Source organism: Mauremys mutica, chromosome 6, assembly GCF_020497125.1.
Source record: "Mauremys mutica isolate MM-2020 ecotype Southern chromosome 6, ASM2049712v1, whole genome shotgun sequence".
In the NCBI taxonomy this organism is placed as follows: Eukaryota; Metazoa; Chordata; order Testudines; family Geoemydidae; genus Mauremys; species Mauremys mutica.
Genome location: NC_059077.1, coordinates 25,064,834 through 25,091,175, shown reverse-complemented (window position 1 = coordinate 25,091,175; position 26,342 = coordinate 25,064,834). Strand labels below are relative to the sequence as shown.

Genomic DNA, 26,342 nt, shown 5'->3' with positions numbered 1-26,342 from the left:
AGGTGTGAATGTAAATACAATATGGTCCTGAAGCCTTTTTCCCCAAGCTCATCACTAGCTGTCAGGGAGAGCTCATTTAGACTTAATTTCAAATTATGATTTGTAAGCAATTAGGTTGGCCAACATCATGGAAATGAAGGCACTGACATTGTCATAAAAACAAAAACTGTACAAGGAAGCTAGTCTATGTTCATACTTTTCAAATCTATTATACTTTTTCAAATACATATCTTTTAGTATACACTTTATATGCTTTCAAAGTGTGTATTAATGTTTCAGTTATGATTCAAATGTCCAAACAATCACTAAATTGGCAACAGTTCATGTAACTAGTTCACAAAACTGGGGCGGGATGTTGGGGAAATTCAAGGGGATTGTAGGGAAATCCTTGAATAGTCCTTAACCTGTTCTTTCATCACTGAGGGCAGCTCAGTCTGGGAGCTGACCTTGTCTGTGAAGACCAAGGCAAAAAAAGCATTGAGTACTTTTTCCTCGTCATCTGTCACTAGGTTGCCTCCCCCATTCAGTAAGGGTCCCACATTTTTGGTGACCTTCTTCTTGTTGCTAACGTACCTGTAGAAATCCTTCTTGTTATCCTTCACACCCCTTGCTAGCTGCAACTCCAATATGCTGCATATGAGCTTCCTTCATCTAAAGCAGGGGTAGGCAACCTATGGCATGCATGCCAAAGGCGTCATGCGAGCTGATTTTCAGTGGCACTCACTGCCTGGGTCCTGACCTGACCTGGGTCTGGGGGGCTCTGCATTTTAATTTAATTTTAAATGAAGCTTCTTAAACATTTTAAAAACCTTATTTATGTTGCATACAACAATAGTTTAGTTACATATTATAGACTTATAGAAAGAGACCTTCTAAAAACGTTAAAATGTATTATTGGCACACAAAACCTTAAATTAGAGTGAATAAATGAAGACTCGGCACACCACTTCTGAAAGGTTGCCAACCCCTGATCTAAAGTATAGTATGTCATAATATTTAATCATCTGTATGTGATATTATACAAAAAGGAAAATGCAGATTGTGGGTAGCTTTCTACATTGTTAGATCTCATCCTGTTATACTATTGATTATAACTTGCAAAATATAGATTGTAACTAAAACACAAAAACAACTGGTTGAATGATTTTTCTTTCAAACCTTTTACTTCAGACTCAGAGCAAAACGCTTGAAGATAGGCTAGGGCAGTGGTCCCCAACCTTTTTGTGGCCAGTAGCACATTCATGTTTTCAGAAGACTGTGGAGGGCGCCAACAGTTTTTCAAGGCTTATTTTGTATTTGTACATTAAATAATGCGAAAAACATATTTTATATTACATAATATATGAATCCATAAGATAAAAAGGGTAATTTTACATGTAAAAGGTATTAATTAAATTATTCGGCAATTATTCTTTCCCCTTATCATGTGAATTTGCTCTTTTTTATCTAATCTGTAAGAAAAATTAAGGCGTTTTTACAAAATAAATATAAACATTCGGTCCATTCTGCAGAGGCGGAGCGGTTTTTGTTTTGGGGTTTTTTTGGCAGCAGTTCTGGGCAGTGCAGAGAGAAGCCTGAGAGAAGCCATGAGGATAGAGAACACCGGCGCCCGCAGCACTCTGTCCCTAGCAGGAGCGGGGCCCTGGCATCTCTCCCCTGCTGGGCATTAGGTGGGCCCCGCGCCTGCCAGGGACAGAGAACATCGGCGCCTGCAGCCCCGGCATTCTCTGTCCGCAGCAGGCATGGGGCCGCAGCTTCTCTACAGCCCCGGAGTTCTCTGTCTGTGGCAGGCACGGGGCTGCGGCTTCTCTCCCGTGCTGGGCACGAGGTGGGTGCACATAAATGCCCCGGTGGGCGCCATGGCACCCACGGGCACCGCGTTGGGCACCACTGGGATAGGGTAAACCAAGTCTGCTGTTGCAAATACACCAGCCACAGATGCTGGAATTAGAGGTGCTCGAGGTGCAGCAGCACCTGAGCGGGGTTTAGCGTTTTGTTCGGTACAATAGCTATCAACACCCCCACCGTACACATTGTTCCAGCAGCTGTGCACCAGCCCATGGCCATAGATGAAAAGTAGGGGAGGGGTTGCTGCAAGGTTTATATTTGAGGCGCTGCCCGTTGTGTTGCGCGTTTGTTTACATGGCTGTTTAACGTCCAGCTGAGGGGAAGGACGCTGGGGCGTGTGCACCGCTACGCTCCGTGCCGGCTCCCGCGGACGTGAGCCGCTCGTACTGGTCCCCGGCGGGCCCCGATTTCTCAGCACAGCCCCCTGAGGGAGCGCATCCAGCTTGCGGTTGTGCGGGCAGCAGCCTCGCCCGGGCAGCTCTGACGGGGCCCAGCGGGCGCCGAACCCAAACGAGGGGTTCGGAGGGAGTCACTCGCCCCGTTGCTCCTTCCCCTCCCCGCGCGCCCGCAGCTGCGCACTCCAGTCCACTCAGCTCCTGGCTCTCGCGCTGGACGCAAACGGCAGTTGGGCGGGGGCGGACGCCGCTGTAGCCGGGCCCGTAGCGCAGCGGCTGTGCGGGGCAGAAGTGCGGTGAGTGTGGGACAGGCCGCGCTCTGCTCGTTCCGCGGGATCGGGCCGCGGTGGGGACTTGGGCCGAGGGTGTAGCCGGCCCGGCTCGCTCTGTGCTGCAAGCGCCCGGACAGCCCGCCCCCTGGGCCCCGCGGCCGTTACCGCTCCGGGACCACAGGAAGTCTCCGCGCGCTGCGCCCCCGTCTGTGAGGCACAGCTCGCGAGGCGAGTGAGCTGAGGGGCCCGGGGGGGCGGCCATTGCATCCCCTCATATTCAACACTACAACGTAACACCCCCTTTAGTATGGAGGTAACAGCGCCAGCATGCGATACACCCTTTTCCCTAATGCTCTTGAGGTTGAGGCAACAGGGCCTGGCATATAACACACCGTTTCTCCACTTCAGCATGGAGGTAGGTGTGATATGCACCAATGCAAAGGTAGCTTGACCCAGTTTGTTGTGCCCTTGCCTTTGATGTAGGATGTGGGGTGCTACCTTGAAGAGTGCATCCTCTTCTGCTTTCAGTAGGAGAGTATTGAGGTAATGGGGCTTAGCACATGATTCACCATTTGTTGGAATTATCAGTAATATTTAGAATTATGAATATTAATACTGGAGACCACCAAACCTTAATTTAACCATACATTCCTTTAAGTCCAAAGGCCAAATGGTATTTTATACAATGGCTTTAAAATCCTAACAACTAAGCAGTTACTACATCCAATACAGCAGTAGTTCCCAAACTGGGGGACATGCCTCCTTTGGGGGCATTGTGGTGGACAGGGGCGGCTCTAGCAATTTCGCCGCCCAAAGCATGGCGGCACGCTGCAGGGGGGGCGCTCTGCCGGTCGCCGGTCCCGTGGCTCCGGTGGACCTCCCGCAGGCGTGCCTGCGGATGCTCCACCGAAGCCGCGGGACCAGCGGACCCTCCGCAGGCATGCCTGCAGGAGGTCCACCGGAGCTGACTGCCGCCCTCCCGGCGACCAGCAGAGCGCCCCCCACGGCATGCCGCCCCAAGCACGCGCTTGGTATGCTGGGGCCTGGAGCCGCCCCTGGTGGCGGAAGGATGTGGGGGGTACTTGGCAGGGCCTGGGCCAGCCCAGGGGTGGGAACACCAATCAGCCCAGCTCTGCCCTTAGCCTAGCCCCAGCTCCACTTCAACCCCCGATCTGTGCCCAGCCCAGCTCTGGCCACAGCTCTACCCCGCCTCAGCCCATTTCTGCCCTCTTTCCCTCTCTGCCCCCAGGCCAGCTCTATGTTTAACCTCAGCTCCTTCCCCATCCCCAGTTCTTTCCCCCAGCTCTGCCTTCAGCCCAAGCTTTGTGCAGTAAGGGGGGCATAGACAGATTCCATTAATTGTAAGAGGGAGCGTGACAGGAAAAGTTTGGCCACCACTGCAATACAGTAACAAAATATTCATAAGCATGTGATCAATATATTACAAAGAGAGAGAACCTAGCTAAACTGTCTCATCCTGGTGTGCTCAAGCATGATCAGATAGAGTCTGGCAAAGAACTCTAAATTGATAATTTTTTGTACCCATCAACAAATAAATGATGACATTGCCAATTAATAACCAGCTAAAAACCAATTTAGGCAGTTCACCTTTATTTCTGGTCTTAATCCAGATAAAATTTACCGTCTCCTTTTTCACCAAGGTCTTTCCTCTTATCTCTTCCCATCCTTCTTGCTAACCAACAGTTTTTCTGTTGCGTATGCCCTAATTTTGAGGCAACACTGGTATGTGGGGTGGGAAAGTCCATGTTGGCTTCTTCTAAGACAGTGTCTCATTGTCTTATTTAAAACCATCTGCAGTCACCCCTAGGTCTTCTTTTTAGAAACTTCCCTTTATGTCATTAGTTACTCTTTGAACCAGGCTTCCTCCCCACTTTGTTCCTTCTGGGCTTGTAACTCATTCTTCTGAAGGCCTTTCTTTACAACAGTGGTCCCCAACCTTTTTGAGGCCAGTAGCACATTAATGTTTTCAGAAGTGTGTGGCGGGCGCCAACAATTTTTCAAGGCTTATTTTGCATTTGTACATTAAATAATATGAAAAACATCATATTTAATATTATATAATATTTGAATCCATAAGATAAAATAGGTAATTGTACATGTAAATGGTATTAATTAAATTATTCATCAATTACTCTTTCACCTTACCATGTGAATTTGCTCTTTTTTATCTACCTGTAAGAAAAATTAAGGAGTTTTTACAAAATAAATATCATAAACAGTTTTCATCTTATTTATTTTAAAAAAGTAAAACATTGTTGAACTGCTGGTCCAAATATATTTATTATTCTTACTTTAACATAGATAGCCAGTTATGGTTAATTAAAAATATTCTTTGTATTGTTACTTGTATCTGTATTTCAATAAACAAACAAACAAGTATGAAAAAAAGTTAAACACAAGTTAATCATACGCGCTCATCAGCACTTAATAGAAAATAGGTATCATTAATTCATGTGGTTATTCTAATGAAGTCAGTGTGATTTTTGGCACTGCATTTCTTCAGCCCATTTTTCGTAGTTGGGAGAGTAGGATAATATTCCCGTTTGTAAGCAATCATCAAGATGGGCATCTGTAAGCCGAGATCTGTATTTTGATTTTATGATGTTCATTGTTGAAAACAGAACTTCGCACAGATAAGTGGAACCAAAATAAAATTTTATTTTGTATGCTACATTTTTTAAGGTGGGAAATTTTTTTCGGTTAACCAGATTCCAAAAGTTTTCATCTGTTGCGCAGGATTTTAGAACAATATCATTTTGAAGGTCCAAAATCTCCAGTTCCACATCTTCTGTTCTTACTTGAATGAGACTTGCAGTTGATGTAGCCATTTCTGTTACCTCTATTTGGCAAGTAAAAGGATTCACAAGAAAGGCAACTACAGGCTCAGTGATGGTGAACTGTTGAAATCTCTTTTCAAACTGTTCCAGAAGTGTTTGAATGTGGATAACAAATGGTGATGGGTTAAAATCACGGTCACATACCATTTTCTTCATACTTGGGAAATGTTCGAGAGACTTTGTCTTCATATGTGACATCCACAAGATCAGTTTTGCTTTGAATGATTTTACAGAACCTGTCATTTGAGCCACATGTTTGTCTTTTCCCTGGAGCTCAAGATTTAAAATGTTCAATTTGTCAGTGATGTTGGCAAGAAAAGCCAAGTCCATTAACCAGTTGGAGTCTTCTAGTTGCTCAAAGTTCTGATTTGTGGACTTCAGAAATTCTTTGATCTCTTCTATTAGGCTTAAAAAACGTACAAGAACTTTACCTTTGCTAAGCCATCGTACTTCTGTGTGCAAGATAAGATCAGATTGTTTATCATCAACATCTTCCAACAGGGCCTTAAAAAGTCGGTGTTGCAAAGGTTTCACTTGAATAGAGTTAATTATTTTAATAACATTCACAACGTGTTGAAAGAGAGAAATTTGGGCACAAAGCTTCTTGGTGGATAATGCAATGATAAGACATAAAGTTCGGAAAGGATTCATTCTTCTTACAGAGTGCAATGAATCCATTGGCGCTGCCCATCATTGCTGGTACCCCATCAGTGGTGATCGCAGACAGCTTGTGTAGTGGCATACTAATTGATGTTGCGTATAATTTGAATAAATTATAGATGTCCTCACCTTTTGTTCGCCCTTTCATAGGAAATACTTTTAGTAACTCTTCTTTTACGGTGAAGTCACTAAATACCATTCTCACCATAACTGCCAACTGCACTGTATCCGATATATCTGTCGACTCATCGAATTGCAGTGAAAACCAGTCACATATTTCCAAGTCATCCTTTAGCTGAGTTTGCATGTTGCTTGCAATTGCATGTATGCTCCTCGTAACTGTGTTGTCTGATAACTGCAAGTCTTGTATTGCTGACAAAATCTCACCCTTGTTAGGAAATCCTTGAAACAGGCAATCAGCACCCGTCAAAAATGCCTCCTTCAACAATTCACCATCTTGTAAGGGTTTTTTCTTCTTTGCGAGTAGATGAGCAATTTTAAAGGAAGCAATAGTAGCACTTTTAGACTTTACCACTTGTCTAGTGAAAACAGATTGCTGGGCAGATAGGTTTGATTTGAGTTGATTAATTTTCTTCTTTCTCAACTCAGATTTAAGTGGATGGCTAATGTCAAAAGAACCGTGATTACCGTATTTATCGGCGTATAACACGCACTTTTCCCCCCTGAAAATAGGGGGCAAATGATGTGTGCGTGTTATACGCCGATATAACCTTAACAGGGCCGGCTCTAGGATTTCTGCCCCAGGCAGAAAAGAAAAGCGCCGCCCCCCCCCCCAGCGGCGCGGAGCGGCGCCCTAGCCCCTGCCCCACTCCCGAGCAGCGCGGCCCTAGCCCCCCCCCCAGCGGCCCGAGCCCCCGCCCTCTCCCCGCCCCCCAGCGGCGGGGCCTGAGCCCCGAGCCCCGGCCTGCGCGAGCCCCCACCTCCCGAGCGGCGCGGCCCGGCCCTAGCCCCCTCCCGAGCGGCCCGGCCCGAGCTGCCTTAGCCCCCGCGCCCCTCCAGAGCGGCCCGAGACCCCGTCCTCCCTCCCTCCCCCGAGCGGCCCTGGCCCTAGCCCCCGCCCCCCTCCCGAGCGGCCCGGCCAGAGCCGCCTTAGCCCCCGCCCCCCTCCCGAGCGGCCCGAGACCCCGTCCCCGGCCCCCCCCCCCCGGAGCGGCCCTAACCCGCGGAGCTCCGCCCTAGCCCCCGCCCCCCTCCCGAGCGGCCCGAGACCCCGGCCCCGTCCCCCCCCCCGAGCGGCCCTAACCCGCGGAGCACCGCCCTAGCCCCCGCCCCCCTCCCGAGCGGCGTATTTACATACTTACATATTTTATGTGTCAGTTGATTATATTATTCTAGCATATGATGACTGTTTTGCATTGTAAGTTACACCCACGTATGAAAAATATTGGACATAGGGTGTTTAAAAAATAAATACATTAGAGATGCTTACTACCGTTGTGTGGGCTGCACTAATGACTAATTTCAACAATAGGGTGACAGATGTTATAGGTTGTATCAACAACACTTATGGCATAAACACTAGTCAGCCAGGTGTAACATACTATACAAAGCTTGTGTATATTTTCAAGTTTGCCAGAAATTATTAAAAGAAAGAGGAGAGCTGCATTTCTAAGTGCGTGCAGATGTGAATTTTGGCTAACATAGCTGTTTGTAACATTCATCTGTGGTATTTTCTTGGCAAAGAAAATGAGTATTCAGAAAGCATGACCCTAACAGACCAGTAGACATGCTAACAATACTCTAAGGAAGCAACCTTGGAACACTGAACCTAACTCATAAAACAGTTATATCTTTGATACATATAAAAATACATACAGTGTGGAGCTGAAGTGGTTTTTTTCCCTGCATTTGAAATTTAAGTTTTTTTCCTGAAATTTCCCCCTTAAAATGAAGGTGCGTGTTATACGCCTGTGCGTGTTATACGCCGATAAATACGGTAGTTTGAAAATGGCATTCGACATTTGTTTTTTTGGCACTGCAACAGCACCTCCGCACAATAAACAAACACATTTCCCTTTATTTTCAATAAAACAATAGGATTCTTCCCACTCTGGTTTGAAATAATATGTACGTTGTCTCTTATTTGAACCACTCGTTTTGGAGCAAAATGTTAAAAAAAAAAAAAAAAAAATTGCAAAGAATACTCACATACAGGGCCGGCTCCAGGCACCAGTGGAGCAAGCAGGTGCCTGTGTCAGCACATGCTACGGGGCAGCATTCGGTCCATTCTGCAGAGGCAGTGTGTGGTTTTTTTTATTTTTTTTATTTTTTTTATTGATTTTTTTTTTTTTTTGGCGGCAGTTCTGAGCAGTGCAGTGATAAGCCTGAGAGAAGCTGCGAGGACACAGAACACCGGTGCCCGCAGTCTGCAACCCTGAAGTACTCTGTCCCCAGCAGGCGGGGGGCCCTGGCTTCTCTCCCCTGCTGGGCGCTAGGAGGGCCCCGCACCTGACAGGGACAGAGAACACCAGCGCCTGCAGCCCCTGAGTTCTCTATGCCCGGCAGGCACGGGGCCGCGGCTTCTCTTCTTGAAGCCGGAGAGAAGCCGCGCCCCGCACCTGCTGGGGACAGAGAGCACCGGCGCTTGCAGCCCTGGAGTTTTCTGTTCCTGGCAGGCGCGGCGTCTGTAGCCCCAGAGTTCTGTCCCCGGCAACCGCAGGCCCGTGGCTTCTTTCCCCTGCTGAGCACGAGGCGGGTGCACATAAATGCCCCGGAAGGCGCCATGGCGCCCATGGACACTGCGTTGGGGACTGCTTTACAATACTTATATTTCCTTAACCAAACTTAAACTAACTCTAATTCTTTAATTTCATATTTATTCTATAAAAGCAGCAGAGAGTCCTGTGGCACCCTATAGACTAACAGAGGTATTGGAGCATGAGCTTTCATGGGTGAATACCCACTTTGTCAGATGCATCCGACGAAGTGGGTATTCACCCATGAAAGCTCATGCTCCATTACGTCTGTTAGTCTATAAGGTGCCACAGGACTCTTTGCTGCTTTTACAGATCCAGACTAACACGGCTACCCCTCTGATATTTATTCTACACCACCTTAATTTAAGTCATGTGCATGCCCTCCAGTGCGTAGATTTTAAAGCAAGAAGGGACCATGCTGATCATCTAGTATGACCTATGCAACATAGGCCAAAGAACCTCACCCAATAATTTCTGTATCAACGTAGCAGTGCAGAGACACTGAGTATTATGGTGTGATGTGCTGTCTTTAATGGAGGAGGCCCTTGCTTGATGTGTTCTGGTATATAGTGTGCTATCTTATACTGAAGGCAAGAAAGAAATACAGTTCATCAGCACACATGATAGTTCCCAGTGTGCGACACCTCAAACCATACAAACGTTCACATTCAATATGACAGAATAAAGACAAGGGGTCCCAGCATCCAATATATTGTTTCAAACTATATCCAATACTGATTCAGCTAGCTGTCAACTGTAGTAAACACATATCCTCTTATGTTAAACTGTCAACAAAGACTTACTCTGCTGGTGTGGGTTACCTAGTTCCCATGTCTGAAGATGCTCATCCAAGCCCCATATTGATGTGCCACTGTTTTAATGGATCATCCTCAGATTTTGAATCATTTGAATTCTCCATTTGAGTCATTCTCAGAGTTTGATTATGGGGCCTTTAGTGCTCAAATCATGATTCTGTACTGCTTGGGCTAGCAGAATAACTCCATTAGCTGTAGCTATTAGAGGGGGATAAAGATACAACTAATTATTAATTGGAGATGTGGCCCCCCACAGACATGTTGTTTTGATGGGAGCAGCCTATAGAAAGGATAGGCTTCTAAATGTAATACTTCATCTGAGCAGCTCCCTTGGTAATACAGATCAAAGCATTACATCATGGGATATGTTGTTTCAGAGGGCCATGTCACCGTATTAAAGATGAGGCTACATTGTGGAATGTGGTGTGCCTCACTCTGGACCCCGTGCTAGATGAATAATTAGGGCCCCACTAAATTCACGACTGTGAAAAACGTCATGGACCATGAAATCTGATCTCCCCCATAAAATCTGACTGGGCTGCCCCAGCCAGGGGCTCCTACCATGGGCTGGGTACCAGCTGTTATTCCTGGCCCAGGCTGGGGAGGGACAGGACTTACTCTTCCCATGCAGAGGCTGCTCCCAGAGCTGGGTCAGACCCACTTCTCTGAACCTCCCTCAGCTGTAGGAAGCTGCAAAGCTGCTGGTCAGGACACTCCCAACCCAGGTGGGAGGCTGCGACTCCAGCTGTCAGCTCCTGACCCCGGTGGGAGGCTGCTGGGAAAACCTGCAGATATGGCAAACACCTCCCCTCAGCCAGACCCTCTGACCCTCACTTCTGTGCTGCTGCTGGCAGTGGTGCTGGCTTTAGAGCTTGGTGCTTGGCCAACAGCCACTGCTTTCTGGTTGCCCAACTCTGAAGGCAGTACCCCTGCCATCAGCAGCACAGAAGTAAGGGTGGAGATTCCCGACGTCCTTTTGGGTCAGGACCCCCACTGTTACAACACTGAAATTTCAGATGTAAACACCTAAAACTATGAAATTGACTATTTAAAAAAAATCCTGTGACCGTGAAATTGACCAAAATGGACCTTGAATTTGGTAGGGCTCTGTTAATAATGAACTGTGCTAGCGGTCGGCTTCTCGATTCAAATGTACATCTTTGATTTTGAGTTGTTTGGATTCACTCCTATGATGTTTAGTTTTACACAGTACTGTTGCTTATCCAGATATTGTTTCCCTATCTATATGGCTTTCTTCACAGCTTCCACCTTTACTTACATGTGCTGCGTTCATTTATTTACATTAGTTAGATTACTTCAGTGTGTGTTATGTGGAACCATAAAATGTCAGAGTTTAAGCAATCATATTGTACTATCATGGTAATTCTGATACAGATGAGTTCTATGCTGAAACCTACTAATATTGCTTTGGTATTTAAGCATAGGGCTAGAACAGCCAAGGTTTAGCTAAGCATATTTAGCCTACGTTGATTATTTACTTTGTCAACCAAAAACCACGTCACCTGTTAATACTATAAAATGGGCCCAAAAGTTAAAATGTATTTCACAAATGCAAATAATCCACAAGTCCAGTTTATTTTGAGAATAAAGATGCTTGGGAATTATGTTTGTGTTTATGTAGTATGTGAAGACTAAAACTTGTGTTCAGAATTTGTATCTTCCAAAAACTAAAATGAAAACCAACATATTTTTTTCAATCTTTGACAGGTATGTTGGCAGACCACCCCTCCATTCCTCTTTTTTAAAACTGTTGTGATTACTGGGAGTGCTAATAAGCATGGAGATCAAGTTAGATGTTTTAGTCTCTACGTGTATCAAACATAGGAAACCTTGGCCTCGAATCTCCTGGCTGGGACAGGTGAGAGTCTGTATAGTTTTTTTATTTAAACCTAACTGTACATTAAACATAGTTTTGATTATGTGGCAGTTATTTAGCAACTCAGTTTACAAAAAACTTCAGGGAATGGTTTAGAAGTGCCATGCTGGTTATTAAGTTAGAAGCACAAAGACAAATCACTGGATTTATTGCTGCCATTTTGACTTCATTCCAAAGTTCAATATTGCTCACAATACCTGATGGAAGACATCTTTTGATAGCTGTATGCTTCACAAGAGTTCATATATATATTTTTTTAATTATAATAATTCCTATTGGCGTTATTTGGTTATATGCACTAAAAAAATACGTTTGAGATTTTATTCCTCCTCTGGGACAACCATACCAGAACTCAACTATTTTTACCTACGTTTAGTATCTGACATTCTTGTAATAATGTGCTATGGGAGATAGCAAGGGCCTGGAGCCAGGAGTGGAAGTTGCTTATTTTACTTAAAGATTTCTTTAGTTATACGTATATACGTGCACAGATACGGGAATGTATACTTAACCTGCTATAGTGACAGACACTACTGCCTTTTAGCCAGCTAGCACCTGTACAACAAATACACAGTTTATTAATGACTTTGATGGGCATGAGTTTACTGTATCCTTTTCTTTTAAACCAACTTATGAAATTATGTATAAAACTAATTTAAAGCAGTATCAATATTGCATGGTTAAGCATTTAGTAGCCAGGAAATGCTGTAGGCAAAGTTAAACGTATAGCTTTAGCTCTCCTCTCTTGCATATATACATTACAATAGAGTCTTTACTCATATGTTCAAATGTTACCTAACATAGTAGAATTTTTCTTTCTTTCACTGTATCATTTGAGAGACAGTATGTAACGGTTTAGGGCCTGATCCTTCTTCCATTGAGATATATGGCAAAACTCCCATTGAATTCAGAGACATAGGGTCAGATCTTTAGGGCCTAATCCTGCATCTTCTAGGCAAATAATCTTATTCAGGTAAGTGGGAATAAGGATTGTGGAATCAGGCTAATTAAAAATGATGGGCCAGATTCAACCCTGGCATAAGTGAGTGCTGAATTTGGCCATGTATTGTAATGGATACGTGCAAAAAGGCAGAGTTAAAGTTTCAGTTTTAGCATTGCATGATTTTTGAATGCTTAACTGTGAATTTCATGTTAGCCTTTTGCATTTAATTGATATTTTTCCCCCTCCCCCAACTGGTCTTAAACACCCTTCTCTATATCTGCATCAATTTTCAGGCAAAAATAGAAAATAATAAGTATCATTTTCGAAAACTGAAATATTCCTTTTTCCTTTTAACAGGAAAAAGAAGCTATTTTTCTTTTAGATGATAAATGTATAAGTGAAATTAACCTGTTATCAGGAAAGACAAAGAAGAAAATTCCTCAACTTCAATCATTGTTGAAAAATGTTATCGTCTTAGCAACATCAAGAAATGGTTAAGTATTTTCTCAAGTTCCAATTCAAATTTTTGTTTTCATTTAAGATTGCAACAATTTAGAAACTTACAGTACTGTAAGAGGCTGTGATACTGTAGCTGTCTCCACACAAGCACAGGATCTGCTAGTTCAGAGATACTTGCAGGATTGGGGACAAAATGTGGGAAGATAATTTTAAATACTTTATAGTAAAACAATTTAAGAAGTCTTTTCCCTATGAAAACAGGTGCTTGGTTGGCAGGAATAGTTACAACAGGAGAACTATTTCTTTGGAATAAAGACCAGGACTATCTGAAAATTGTACCAGCCGTTGAAGAATCTAGTAAGGTGGTTACAGCAGCACAAGGTAGGAGTCTCCGATTTGTCTTTTTTATTAAAATTAAAAATAGAAAACAAATGTTGACAAGAAAGATCTTCCTTTGATTAAATTAAATTGAATAAATAATGTCTAACTTTTATTTGGCAGAAGAGAGCGTTATAAATCTAATTAGTATTTTGTGTATGCTAAGCTAACCCTTAGCAAACCTTAATCTTTTTATTAACAGAAATGTTAATTACATTTTGGATTTACAAACTCTTAAGATTCTGTCTTAAACAGAATAAATTTGTGTTTTTTGACAGTTGGATGGTGGGGATGAGGGTAAGAGAGACATGCATATAGATCCTTTAATGTTTTAAAGTGTTTTGTTCCTGCTGTTAAAATTAAAAAGCACTTTGTGAGAGAGCTGTCTGGTCACCTGTATTAACCACTGGTCAGATGCTCCAGAAGGGAAGACTTGCAGGTGCTCAGCACAGTAGGACTTGCTAAATAATCAAGGTTGATACACAGCCCAAGGCCTGATCTAAGAGTGGAAGAATTGTGGGATTCCATCTAGGCGAGGTGAAGACATGAGCCTTAACATCTGAGGTTGTTTATTCAGTGAGACCAGAAGAGGGGCCAGAGATGTCTCTAGCCCTGTAACCATGACAAATGTAATAAGTGTTTCCAGGGGACTGCGTCCTGAAGGGTGAACTTGAAGCAAAGTGCCCGCTTTGAGGAATTGTGAGTGAACTCAGAAGCAACCATGGGGGTAATGGTAAAGGTCAAGGTCAGGTGGTAGGGGAGACATCTGTGCTTCCATTGAATCCACCACTTGATCTCCTCTCCCCGTGAACTTCCCCTTCAGAATCTTGCCCCATTCATCCCTATCCCATGGGTGGCCATGAGGAAGGGGTTCCCCTTCCCAGCAGTAATGCTGCGCCAATATACTTACGGGATCTGCCAGTGAAGTATCTCTTCTTTTGATAACAGGATCTTTGAAAGATGGCATATCTGAGTCTGAGATGGGGCCGCTATCTCTTTTCTTCTCTGCCTGCAGCAGGAGCAGCTTTCTGGTTGTTCCTGCCTCTTCACAACAGGGATCAGACAAGAAGACTCAGAGTTGCTGCTGAAGTTAGCTTAGTTACACAGATAGCTCTGTCCCTGAGCCAACAATTCTCTGTCAAAATGCAACATCTTCCTCAAAGAGAGATCTACATCTTAAAGGTCTTCTCCTCACCTCTCTGTAGCAATCACTCCCCGCCCCCCTCAGCCAGTTCTCTCCTTTAAAGGCAAAAGAGAGAAAGGGAAATATTCTTTCTTCCATTAAAATTAAAGATTTCTTGTTGTCACTGGGATTTATTCTTGTATAACTCTTACAAATGAAGTTGTTTACTTTTGATTTTGGTAGCACCCAAAATGTGGTAGGAGCTTTCCAAATACAGAGGAAACCATCATTCAGGCAAGATGATTGAGTAGATAATCGACAGCATGCATTGTTAGTTATGTTTCTTTGTTATTGTTTTTTTAAAAGTTAAACACACTAAATTCCCTATTCTCTGTACACAGTTCAACCTCTTCCTCCCCCATCCCAATGTTCAACTTCAATTCTAGTATCCCTACATCTCTCTCCCGGCATTCAAGTCTGTCTTTTCATATAAAGGAGCAATTCATTCATGAGATAAGTGAAATAGGTAAGTAGAGGACTTACTCAGCTAGTTTCTTGTCCTCATAAAAGTGGGTCTTCAGGAGTAATTTAAATAGTGAGGAATCAGTTCAGGTAGGGCACTCCATGCATTGAGGTGGTATGTAAAATTAAAAAGGTTGTAGAGGAGTTTTTAAACTAAGGGTTGGTGGAAAGCTGACAGGTGTTGAGGAACACTTGGTTAGGAGAGACACATCCCTTTGGGAAATATTTCTTAAAGGAGATACTCTATCAACTTTTATCCTCCCCTCTTTACTGTGAAGTACAAGTAAAAGTTGAAGAGAAACAGCCAAAGGAAAAACATTACCATTCAATTACTTCACATGAAGGTAGACTGCTAAATATTGACAGATTTTATAAGTGCTTGTCTACAAATCCAAGAAGTCTAAATATAAAGATGGGTGAACTTGAATGCCTGGTATTAAATGAGGATATTGATATAATAGGCATCTCAGAAATTTGATGGAAGGATGGTAATCAATGGGACATGGTAATACCAGAATATAAAATATATAGGAATGACAGAGTTGGTCATGCTGGCTGGGATGTGGCACTATATGTGAAAGAAAGCATAGTGTCAAATATAGTAAAAATCTGAAATGACTCAAACAGTATCATAAAATCTCTATGGATAGAAATTCCATGCTTGAATAATAAGAGTATAGCATTAGTAACATACAACCAATCACCTTATCAGGATGGGAGCAAAGAATCCTGTGGCACCTTATAGACTAACAGATGTTTTGCAGCATGAGCTTTCGTGGGTGAATACCCACTTCTTCAGATGCAAGACCTTATCAGGATGGTGATGGCTATTGTGAAATGGTAAGGAGATTAGAGAGGCTACAAAAACAGAAAACCCAGTAATGAGGGATTTCAACTATCCCCATATTGACTGGGAATATGTCACCTCAGGATGGGATGCAGAGATAAAATTTCTAAATGCAGTTAATGATTGATTCTTGGAGCAGGATCTGCTTGGTAATAGTGACCATAGCACATTCTTGTAGAGGGATAAATACCAAAGAAGCCTACCGTAATAGCATTTAACTTTAAAAAGGGGAATTACACAAAAATGAGAAAACTAGTTAAATAGAAATTAAAAGAAACAGTCACAAGGGTGAAATACCTGCAAGCTGCACAGAAACTTTTTAAAATCATCATAATAGAGGCTCAGATTGAATGTATATTCCTAATTAAAAAAAATAAAATAAATGCCACCATGGCTAAACAGAGTAAAAAGGTGGTTAGAGGCAAAAAGGCATCCTTTAAAAATTAGAAGTCAAATCCTACTGAGGAAAACAGCATAAACTCTGGCAAAGTATAATTAGGCAGGCCAAAAGAGAATGTGTCTTTTGCTAGTTGCTCTTCAAAAATTATCATTTTTTTTTAAACTACATCAGAAGCAGGCAGCCAGCTAAACAATCAGTGGGGCCAGTGGGCAATCGAGGTGCAGAAGGATCACTGAAGGAAGACAAGGCTGTTGCAGAGAAGCTAAATGAATTATTTGTTTCGGTCTTCACTGCAGATGATATGAGTAAGGTTCCAGCTGTTCTTTTTAGGTTCCAGACGGAGGTGTTGGTAGAGGAGATTTTGGAAGAAATAGATAAGTTAAACAGTAATAAGTCACCAGGACCAAGTGGTGGTCACCCAAGAGTTCTGAAGGAACTCAAATATGAAATTGCCAGACTAACTACTGTGCTTAACCTATTGCTTAAATCAGCCTCTGTACCAAATGACCAGTGAATAACTAGTCTAACTCTGATTTTTAAAAGACTCCAGAGGCGATACTGCTAATTGCGGGCTGGTATGCCTAACTTCAGTACCAGGCAAATTGGTTGAAACTGTAGTAAAGAACAGAATTATCAGATGCATAGATGAACCTGATTCATTGGGGAAGAGTCAATCTGGCTTTTATAAAGGGAAGTCATGCCTCACCAGTCTGTTAGAATTCTTTGAGGGGATGGACAAAGGTGATCCAGTGGATATAGTGTATTTGGACTTTCAGAAAGCCTTTGGTAAGATTCCTCACCAAAGGCTCTTAAGCAAAGTAAGGCATCATGAGATAAGAGGGAAGGTTTTCTTATGGACCAGTAACTTGTTAAAAGATAGGAAAAAAGTCTAAGAATAAATGGCCAGTTTTCACAGTGGAGAGCAGTAAATAATGAGGTCCCCCAAGGATCTGTATCCTTATTAAACATTTTTTTCCTATCTGCAATCTCTGATTGTCACAGGATTGCTCTTTAGTACAACACGATTCAGAGGCAGCATATTTGTCTTGTAATGTTATCCAAAATTTCTGGAATATGCAATTTTTTCAAGCTACCCTATGTCAGACCTTCTGTACACCACTAATCTATGACAAACTATGCTGAAGTAAGTGTTTTGTAGTGGTTTATTTTAGCATTCCAGGTCAGTGCTCAATGGATTTTATAAATTTCTCATACACGTCCTCACTCATCAGTTCATTAAGTTCTGAAGGGTTATCCACAGTCATCTTGATAAGCCAACCATCTTCATAACAAGACTTATTGACGAGTCCTGGATTATCTTCCAGGGTGGCGTTAATTTCAACATATCCATAAACAGTCTGGAAAAAGGGGTGAACAGTAAGGTGGCAAAGCAGATGATACAAAATTACTCAAGATAATTATGTCCAAAGTTGCATCCAAAGCTGCATTACAAAGGGATCTCACTAAACTGGATGACTGGGCAACAAAATGGCAGATGAAATTCAATGTTGATAAATGCAAAGTATTGCACACTGGAAAACACAATACTGTGCTAGATAGCAATTGGTCTGACCCAGTATGGCCATTCTTCTGTTCTTATGGCACGAAGGTTAATGTAGAGATGGTCATAGGGGAAGCAGATAAATGAGACATCAAGTCTGCCATCAGTGACAGAATGGAGGGACCCACAGTTATGAAGATGGAAATTTAGAGTCTTTAGAACAGTCACTATAAGGTTGGCTTTGTGATGATGAAGAAGAGGGGAGCCAGTGGACGGGTTTACGTGGTCATTTGAGGCAAAGTAGATAATCTTAAAAGGTGTGTGTTGCATGGATTTTAGAAGGGGTGATAAGTGAAGGGAGAAGAGGAGATTACACTAATCAAGGTGAAGACTGTCCAATGTTACCCAATCACGATAAAGCAATCCCAAAAGACATTTTTAAAACAGGTTTTTCTGTTGCCCTATCTTTACATAGGATATCACTGTATGTATTGATGATACTGCGAAGGTTTGTGTCTGCAGTTTACACTGAGATGTAATGCATGCTGCCTCCTTTGTCTATTTAGAGGCTTACTTCAACAACAAAGTTTGTTTGAATTATACCACCACTCTTACTTGTGTCTCACATACACAAGAGTTACACTTGGTACATATTGTCACAGTTTTAGGACAATTGCATCTGTATTCTCCCTCTGTGGTCCTTTGAGGGCACTGACCTAGGGTTTCTGTCTCCCAGCCATCATCTCTCTTGGGCGAAGTGGAACATGGAGGGAGAGATACGCATGCAGTTACCCTGATACGTTTGACAACACTGCTTGCTGGTCGTATGTGTCTTCCTTGTATGAAACTCACTAAATGCTCTTTAAAATATGTTTTAAAAACTGGTTTGATGCCAGTTATACTCATAACTTTTTTAGTAAAATCTCTTTATGCTAATCTGTGGACACTGAAAAACAGTCACTTTTCTGACACATTCTTTTTCCAGAGTGCTCCATGAGATTGTACCTGTATGTCTCAGGAGATGGGAACAAGGTGCTACTCATTACTCCTACTGCATGTATCTTTCTGTGGGAGAGCACAGAATGCAAAAATATATCCTCTCCTAAAAATCCTTCACCAGCTGGGCGTTGGTCACAAATTGTTCCTGAGGAATCAGTTATATTGCCTTCCTCTGAAGATAAAGAAACTGGAATAAGTGCTGATTTCATCAAAAATGAGGTAAAAAAAGTATAAAATAGCACTGCATGCAGTGTGCTTTTTGAAAATGTAAAAACAATTAGAATACTTATACCTATTAATATGAAATAGTAACTTTCCTATTTGTGCTTTACAAAGCAAACTGAGTTAGATACTGGTTGTAGAGATTCTTAGCAAACATGGCAATGATTTTGAATTGAACAATAGCTGTTCACAGCCATGAACTTTAGAATCTGCTTTTATTTAGGGGATTTTGGAGTGGACCCTGAGATTCTTCCAAAAAAAAAAAAAGTGCTGAGGGATATTTTAATTCTTGGTCCCTGTGGTATTCCACTGTGGGTGTGCATGCTCTCCGTGCGCCTAAAACTGGAAGATTTTTCACTAGCAGCATTCGTTGGTCCATGCCTGTGCCACCTCATTGTGCCAAACCAAGGGCCTAAAGGTAGGCACAGACTGACTGCCTTTCCAATTCCTTTCTACATTTCATGACCTGAGAGAGAACCCTGAAGTATTGGCAGCTTCACTAGAATTTCTGCTTCAGATCAGGTTTTTCTGTAAATAGTTTTACCTTCTAGATAGTTTTAGTAGGTAGATAGCATATTGGAATCCCAGCATTTCCCCTTCCATTCTCCCCTGCTTAGTGTGCCTAAGATCCCCAGTTCAAGTCCTGCATGGTCTGCTTCTCGTCTTCCCAATGAGTGATCCCCCACGACTTATTTGTATATTGGCTTGGAGAATCCCACATTCCCTCCATGTGCAATATTTGTAATACTTTTCCATCCTGAACCCAGCAATACTGAAAATTCCAGCTCCAAAGATACCTGATCGAGCACTCGTTGAGAGACCAGTCCAAACCTGGGTCATCTGCATCCCGTGTATGCTGGCCAGATGTACTTAGTAGCACCCCTCCTGGCTGGATTCTCTATAACTCTGAACCATCAGAAACCAGGGCCAAATACTCTAACCTGCAATGGGAGGAGGATAAGGACAAATACCCTTCTAAGAAATGGGAGAAATCCCCTCCTGAGGCCTCTATGAAGAGGACTGCATCCCCTGTTCTTTCCAAATGTAATCAGTTTCTGGGCCCCATTACGGATGTGTCAGGAATTCATGGGGTGCATGAATCCCAATCACCAGTACTGAGGTCCAAAAGTACCTCAAAACTGCTAGAGAGAGAAAGGAGCGATTGACAGCTGCACCAAAGGTACTGCGCCACAGCAGGAGGAAGGAGGTTTTGATGGCACCAACATTCACCACCCAACCTAAATTGGCACTGTCTGCTTCATCAAGGGGTAAAAGCCCTTCATGTCCCCCACTGTTAGATCATGGCATATTATCTCTTATGACCTGACTCTTTACTCTGACCCAGAGTCGCTGATACTCTTAGAACTGGTAGTCTCTAGGGAGATATCCACATGATCAGTGCACCATATTCCATTACTGTATTTCAAGGCATACTGTACCAATGGCTCAGCTGGCAGAATTGAATATTTTTACTTATCTGGTGAAGTAGAGGTTGAGACAGCGACTCCTTTGCCTCCCGCAAGGCACGAGGTTAGCCCCAACAGGGATTCCTGTGTCTCCTGGTCACGCTTGCACTCTAGGAGGGCACACTGCTGTGCTTGGGACCAATGGTATCCCCCTCATCCTTACAATCTCACTCATTAGCCCTGTTAGAGTTCTTGGGATCCTTTCTTCAGACCTCCTGAGTCAAAGGATCTGACCGTTAGGGCACTTTGAGGAGAGGAAAGTGATCAGGAACAGTTAGCATGGATTCACCAAGGGCAAGTCATGCCAGACTAATTTAATTGCCTTCTATGATGAGATAACTGGCTCTGTGGATGAAGAGAAAGCAATGGACATGTTATTCCTTGACTTTAGCAACACTTTTGATACGGTCTCCCACAGTTTGCAGATGACACTAAACTGGGAGGAGTGGTAGATACGCTGGACGGTAGGGATAGGATACAGAGGGACCTAGACAAATTAGAGGATGGGCCAAAAGAAATCTGATGAGGTTCAACAAGGACAAGTGAAGAGTCCTGTAGTTAGGATGGAAGAATCCCATTCACTGCTACAGACTAGGGATCGAGTGGTTAGGCAGCAGTTCTGCAGAAAAAGACCTCGGGGTTAGAGTGGACAAGAAGCTGGATATGAGTCAATAGTGTGCCCTTGTTGCCAAGAAGGCTAACAGCATATTGGGCTGTATAAGTAGGAGCATTGCCAGCAAATCGAGGGATGTGATCATTCCACTCTATTTGGAATTGGTGAGGCCTCATCTGGAGTACTGTGTCCAGTTTTGGGCCCCACACTACAAGAAGGATGTGGAAAAATTGGAGAGTCCAGCGGAGGGCAATAAAAATGATTAGGGGGCTGGAGCACATGACTTATGAGGAGAGGCTGAGGGGACTGGGATTATTTAGTCTGAAGAAGAGAAGAATGAGGGGGGACTTGATAGCTGCTTTCAACTACCTGAAAGGGGGTTCCAAAGAGGAAGGATCTAGACTGTTCTCAGTGGTACCTGATGACAGAACAAGGAGTAATGGTCTCAAGTTGCAGTGGGGGAGGTTTAAGTTGGATATTAAGAAAAACTTTTTCACTAGGAGGGTGGTGAAGCACTGGAATGGGTTACCTAGGGAGGAGGTGGAATCTCCTTCCTTAGAGGTTTTTAAGGTCAGGCTTGACAAAGCCCTGGCTGGTATGATTTAGTTGAGAATTGGTCCTGCTTTGAGCAGGGGGTTGTACAAGATGACCTCCTGAGGTCCCTTCCAACCTGATATTATATGATTCTGTGACAGAGAGGATACCACATTGAGATGATTTTCAGCCCCTTTGGGAGTGTTTTGAGGAGGAAGATCAACAGAGACTCTACTCACAGGTTGTTTGACATCCTCCAGACTGCAGGCCCTGTCAAGCTGGCGCATCCAATCAGGAAAGCTATGTTGGAGCCAGCTGGGATGGTCTGGCATACTCACTCCAAAAAAGGACAGAGAAAAAGTAAGAAAACAGAATATTTGTTTTCACACCATACCCCAGATTTGCTGGTGGTTCAGGCCATCATTGAATGTAACAGGCTGCACCAGCCTAGGTCTGTTCCCTCTGACAAGCACACCAAAATATTAGATCTCTTTGGAATAAAGAGTTCTTCCTCTCCCAACCTTCAGTTTTGCATTGTAAATATCATGCATTAATTTCTAAGTATGACTTTAGTAACTACAGCACATTGTCTGCGTTCATCAACAAACTTCCACATGAACTCAAACACAATTTCAGGCCACCACTGACAACTGTAAATTGGTAGCTAGGTCATCCCTTCAAGCTTCAATTAACACTTGTGACATTGCTTCCCACTCCAGGTCAACTCTGATTGTCATCAGGCAGGCTTCATGGCATTGCTCCTCTGGGTTTCCCTAGGAGGACATCCCCTGTGAGGGCAACAATTTTCATGAAAATAAAAAAAACCTGATGAGCCTGCATCCCTTAAGGACTTATGTGCGACCTCTGCACTCCTTGGGTATTTATACTCCAGCATACTGGAGGAAGTACTCCAAACCATCTTATAAATGGTATTCTGCTCCTGAGCCTTTTTACTGTCAGAAAGCTTATGAGCCTCTTAGGAGGTACTAGAGCAGGGGTGGGCAAACTTTTTGGCTCAAGGGCCACATCTGGGTATGGAAATTGTATGGCGGGCCATGAATGCTCACCGGTTTGGGGTGGGGTTGTGTATGAGGGGTTGGGGTTGCAGGAGGTTGCTCCAGGATGGGACCGAGAGGTTTAGAGGGTGTAAGGGAATCAGTGCTGAGGCAGGGGGTTGGGGCATGGGAGGTGGTCAGGGGTGCAGATTCTGGGCAGCGCTTACCTCAGCCCCTGGAAGCAGCAGCATGTCCCTCCTCTGGCTCCTATGTGGAGGTACGGCCAAGCGGCTCTGCGCGCTGCACCATCTGCAGACACTGTCCCTGCAGCTCCAATTGGCCTTAGTTCCCAGCCAGTGGGAGCTGTGGATGGGTTGCTTGGGGCAGGAGCAGTGTGCGGAGCCCCCTGGCTGCCCCAACGTGCAGGGGCCGGAGGGGGGACATGCTGCTGCTTCCGGGAGCTATGCAGAGTCACGGCATGCGCAGAGCAGGGGAAAGCCCCCCACCCTGCTCCCTGGCTGGAGTGGGGCAAGCCCCGGACCTTGTGCCGCAGTGGGAACTCGAGGGCCAGGTTAAAACATCTGAAGGGTCGGATGCGGTCCCTGGGCTGTAGTTTGCCCACCCCGTACTAGAGGGTGCAGCGCAGCAGACAAACTGCCTCATCGTTGTCCTCTTCTCAATCCCAGCCTCCTGCCAAGAGATCATTTTGATGGGACTCCCCAGGAGCTGCCAAGGCTACACAGTAGAATTTCCTTTAATTTCTGCCACAAAACCCCCTTCCTTGTCCCTCTTCAAGGACCCAACTCATGAGAGGATCCTCAGGTTGGAGGTAGACTCCCTAAAGTGGAAACTAGGTCAAATTATAAAGGATGAATATAAACAAACATAAGCATGTAAGGACAAAATTAGAAAGGCCAAGGCCAATAAAAAGATCTCACTAGCTAGAGACCTAAAGGGTAACAAGAAAACATTCTGCAAATACATTAGAAGCAAGAGGAAAACCAAGGATGGGGTAGGCCCATTACTCAGTGAGGGGGGCGGGAAACAATAACAGAAAATGTAGAAATGGAAGAATGCTAAATGACTTGTTTGTTTCAGGTTTCAGAGTAGCAGCCGTGTTAGTCTGTATCCGCAAAAAGAACAGGAGTACTTGTAGCACCTTAGAGACTAACAAATTTATTTCAGCATGAGCTTTCGTGAGCTACAGCTCACTTCTTCGGATGCATAGAATGGAACACCCTCTCCCCCAGTGCCTTCCAAGTGTCCATTTTGACTCCTTGGTCCAGAGCACTGTTCCAGTTGCTGCTCCTCCTTCCTCATCTCTCCCCTTTGGGGACAAGCTGGCCTGCTTTCACAATGTTTGGGACTCTATCATTACTGACAGCTGGGTCCTAAGCATGGGCAGATTGGGTTATGCCATCCAGTTCCTCTTCACACCTCCTCCCCACCCTGCATCCCTCCTCAGAGATTCCTCTCAGGAGTTGCTGCTTCTTGAGCAAGTCCACTCTGCTGGCTTTGAGAGTGGTGGAGAGAGTTCCACCGAAACACCAGGGTCATAGCTTCTACTTCTGTTACTTCCTGATGCCCAAATCCAAGGGAGGGAAAAGACCCATCTGTCATGCTGCTTAGACTGGCTCATCACCCTGAGTGCCTGTCTCATACCAGCCTGTCAAAAGTGGGGCAGACTTACCAAATTGGTGGTGTGTTCTATAATTAGATTTCACCAACCCAGTAACAAATGTGAATTTCTGGATCATTGTAACAGTCTTACCATGGAGTCACAGACAATTCCCTTAGACCAGTGGTCCCCAAACTTTGTACCTCATGCCCTCTCTTACCCCTGTCTGTCCCTCTCATGGAGCCAGGAGCAGGAGCTCTGGGAGGGGGGAGAAGCAGACAGGGTAAGGGGGTCAAGGCTGGGGCCACAGCTGGGGGTGGGAGCGGACCCTCGGCCAGGAGACGAGGCCTGCAACTGTAGTCGGGCGCAGAGTCCTGGCCGTGGGATGAGCAGCTGGAGTGTGGGGTTGGAAGCCTCTCAGACCGGCATCTGAACCTGAAGCCAAGACCCCACCTAGACAAGCCTTGCCAACCACAGCTTCTGACAAGGGTCCCTCCTTGGTGGCCCAGGCTCTTGATCACCCCCACTAAAAGAGTGTCCAAAAAGTGGGTACCCACGTCCCTAATACAGGAATTGTTTGGTTTTCACCCATCCAATGGCTGTAATGTTTTTGAAAGGCTGTTCGAGAATCTATCTTCCCGTACTGATACCAGTGCCAACTTTGGGAACTCAGTCTTGTGTTGCCAATGCTCATGAATCCTTCTTTTGAACCTTTGCCTCCTGCTACCTTCTTCATCTGTCTATGAAGTGGCCTTCCTGACTCTGGTTGCCTCCACTGGAAGAGTAGGTAAATTCAGGGCCCTTAAGTGGATCCTCCTTACATGTCTTTCTTGAGGATAAGGTTTCTTTGAGGTTATTCGCCAAGTTCATTCCAAAGGTGTTCTTTGAATTCCAATAGATCTACCCAAAGCCTCACATCGCCAGGGTAGGCAGAAAGTTCCATTCTCTGGATGTCCGTAGAGCCATACCTTTCTGCCTGCAAAGGACAAAACCCTTCAAGCAATCTCCAAGATTCTTCATTTCCATTTCTGGGTGGATAAAAGAGAAAGCAGTCTCCTCACAGAGACATTCTAAATGGATCTCAAGTTGCATCCTGCTTTGCTGTGAGCTGATGGAGACTCCTGCCCCTGAAAATATGAGGGCTCATACAACCAGAGCCCTGGCTGCCTCATGGCTTCTCTTCAGGGTGTTGTCCTAGAGATCAGTAGAGTGGCTGCATGAGGCTCTGTGCATATTTTTACTAGACATTATGCTATGATACATGCTTCTTCAGCAGATGCATCCTTCGATACATCAGCCCTGCATGGTTCCTTACGTCCTTCTTGTCAATGAATATTGCTTGCAAGTCACCCATAGTGGACTACCCATAGGGACGACCATTTAAAAAAAGAAAGGAAAACTATTTATCTCAGTGACTGAAGTTCTTTGAAATGTGTGGTCTCTGTGGGTTTTCCACTACCCACCCTCCTACCCCATTGCTTTGGATCCTTTTCTAAATCATTTGTAGTAGAAAAGGAAGTGGGGAAACAGGTTGGTCCATGCCTCCCTTTATGCCTTGAGATAAGAGCACAAGGAGACGCAGGGTGCAGGTGCAGACCAGGGGGCACTGCTAGTGAAAAATCTTTTGGTCTTAGGAACATGGAGTGCATGCACACCTACTGTGTAGTATGCATAGGGAACATATATATCAAAGAACTCCAGCTATTATAAAGTAAGTAACCTTCCTTTCAACTAGAGATCAAGAAGAGAGACCTTATTTTAAAGTATTATCAAAATAAGATGTTGCTGCAACATACTGTTTATGTTTTACTGTCTCAACTTTTGTTATGAGAACCCAGTTTTGGGCCTCAGTCTTGCAATCTCATCTGCCTTGGTGGTTTCTTGTACCTGCTGATAACCCCTGTTATTTCAATATGGCTCTGTGCAGGCTTGGGCAGATCTGATTGTAGGATCAGAAACCTGGAAAGCCTTTCCTTATGGAATCCAGCCATGTATTTATTTATTCTTGATTGAATTGGGAGGGGTGATTACTTCTGTGTCTCTCCAGAAGCTTTGAAGGGGGGAGGGATAGCTCAGTGGTTTGAGCATTGGCCTGCTAAACCCAGGGTTGTGAGTTCAATCCTTGAGGGGGCCATTTAGGGAACTGGGGTAAAAATCTGTCTGGGGATTGGTCCTGCTTTGAGCAGGGAGTTGGACTAGATGACCTCCTGAGGTCTATTCCAACCTTGATAAAGGAAAAAAAATTTTCCCACTACCCTTC

The 26,342-nt window shown here is 44.2% G+C and overlaps 1 protein-coding gene across 1 annotated transcript in view; it reads left to right on the top strand.

Moving 5' to 3' along the window:
- Nucleotides 1–2,443: 2,443 nt before the first annotated feature.
- CPLANE1 (ciliogenesis and planar polarity effector 1) overlaps nucleotides 2,444–26,342 on the top strand; it is a 181,270-nt gene continuing 157,371 nt past the window's right edge. Inside the window, exons 1-5 of the mRNA XM_045020840.1 lie at nucleotides 2,444–2,539; nucleotides 11,294–11,444; nucleotides 12,763–12,898; nucleotides 13,126–13,245; nucleotides 18,621–18,853. Of these exons, the coding sequence (XP_044876775.1) occupies nucleotides 11,364–11,444; nucleotides 12,763–12,898; nucleotides 13,126–13,245; nucleotides 18,621–18,853 (570 nt within the window). The 5' untranslated portion in view covers nucleotides 2,444–2,539; nucleotides 11,294–11,363. The remainder of the gene's footprint in view (nucleotides 2,540–11,293; nucleotides 11,445–12,762; nucleotides 12,899–13,125; nucleotides 13,246–18,620; nucleotides 18,854–26,342) is intronic.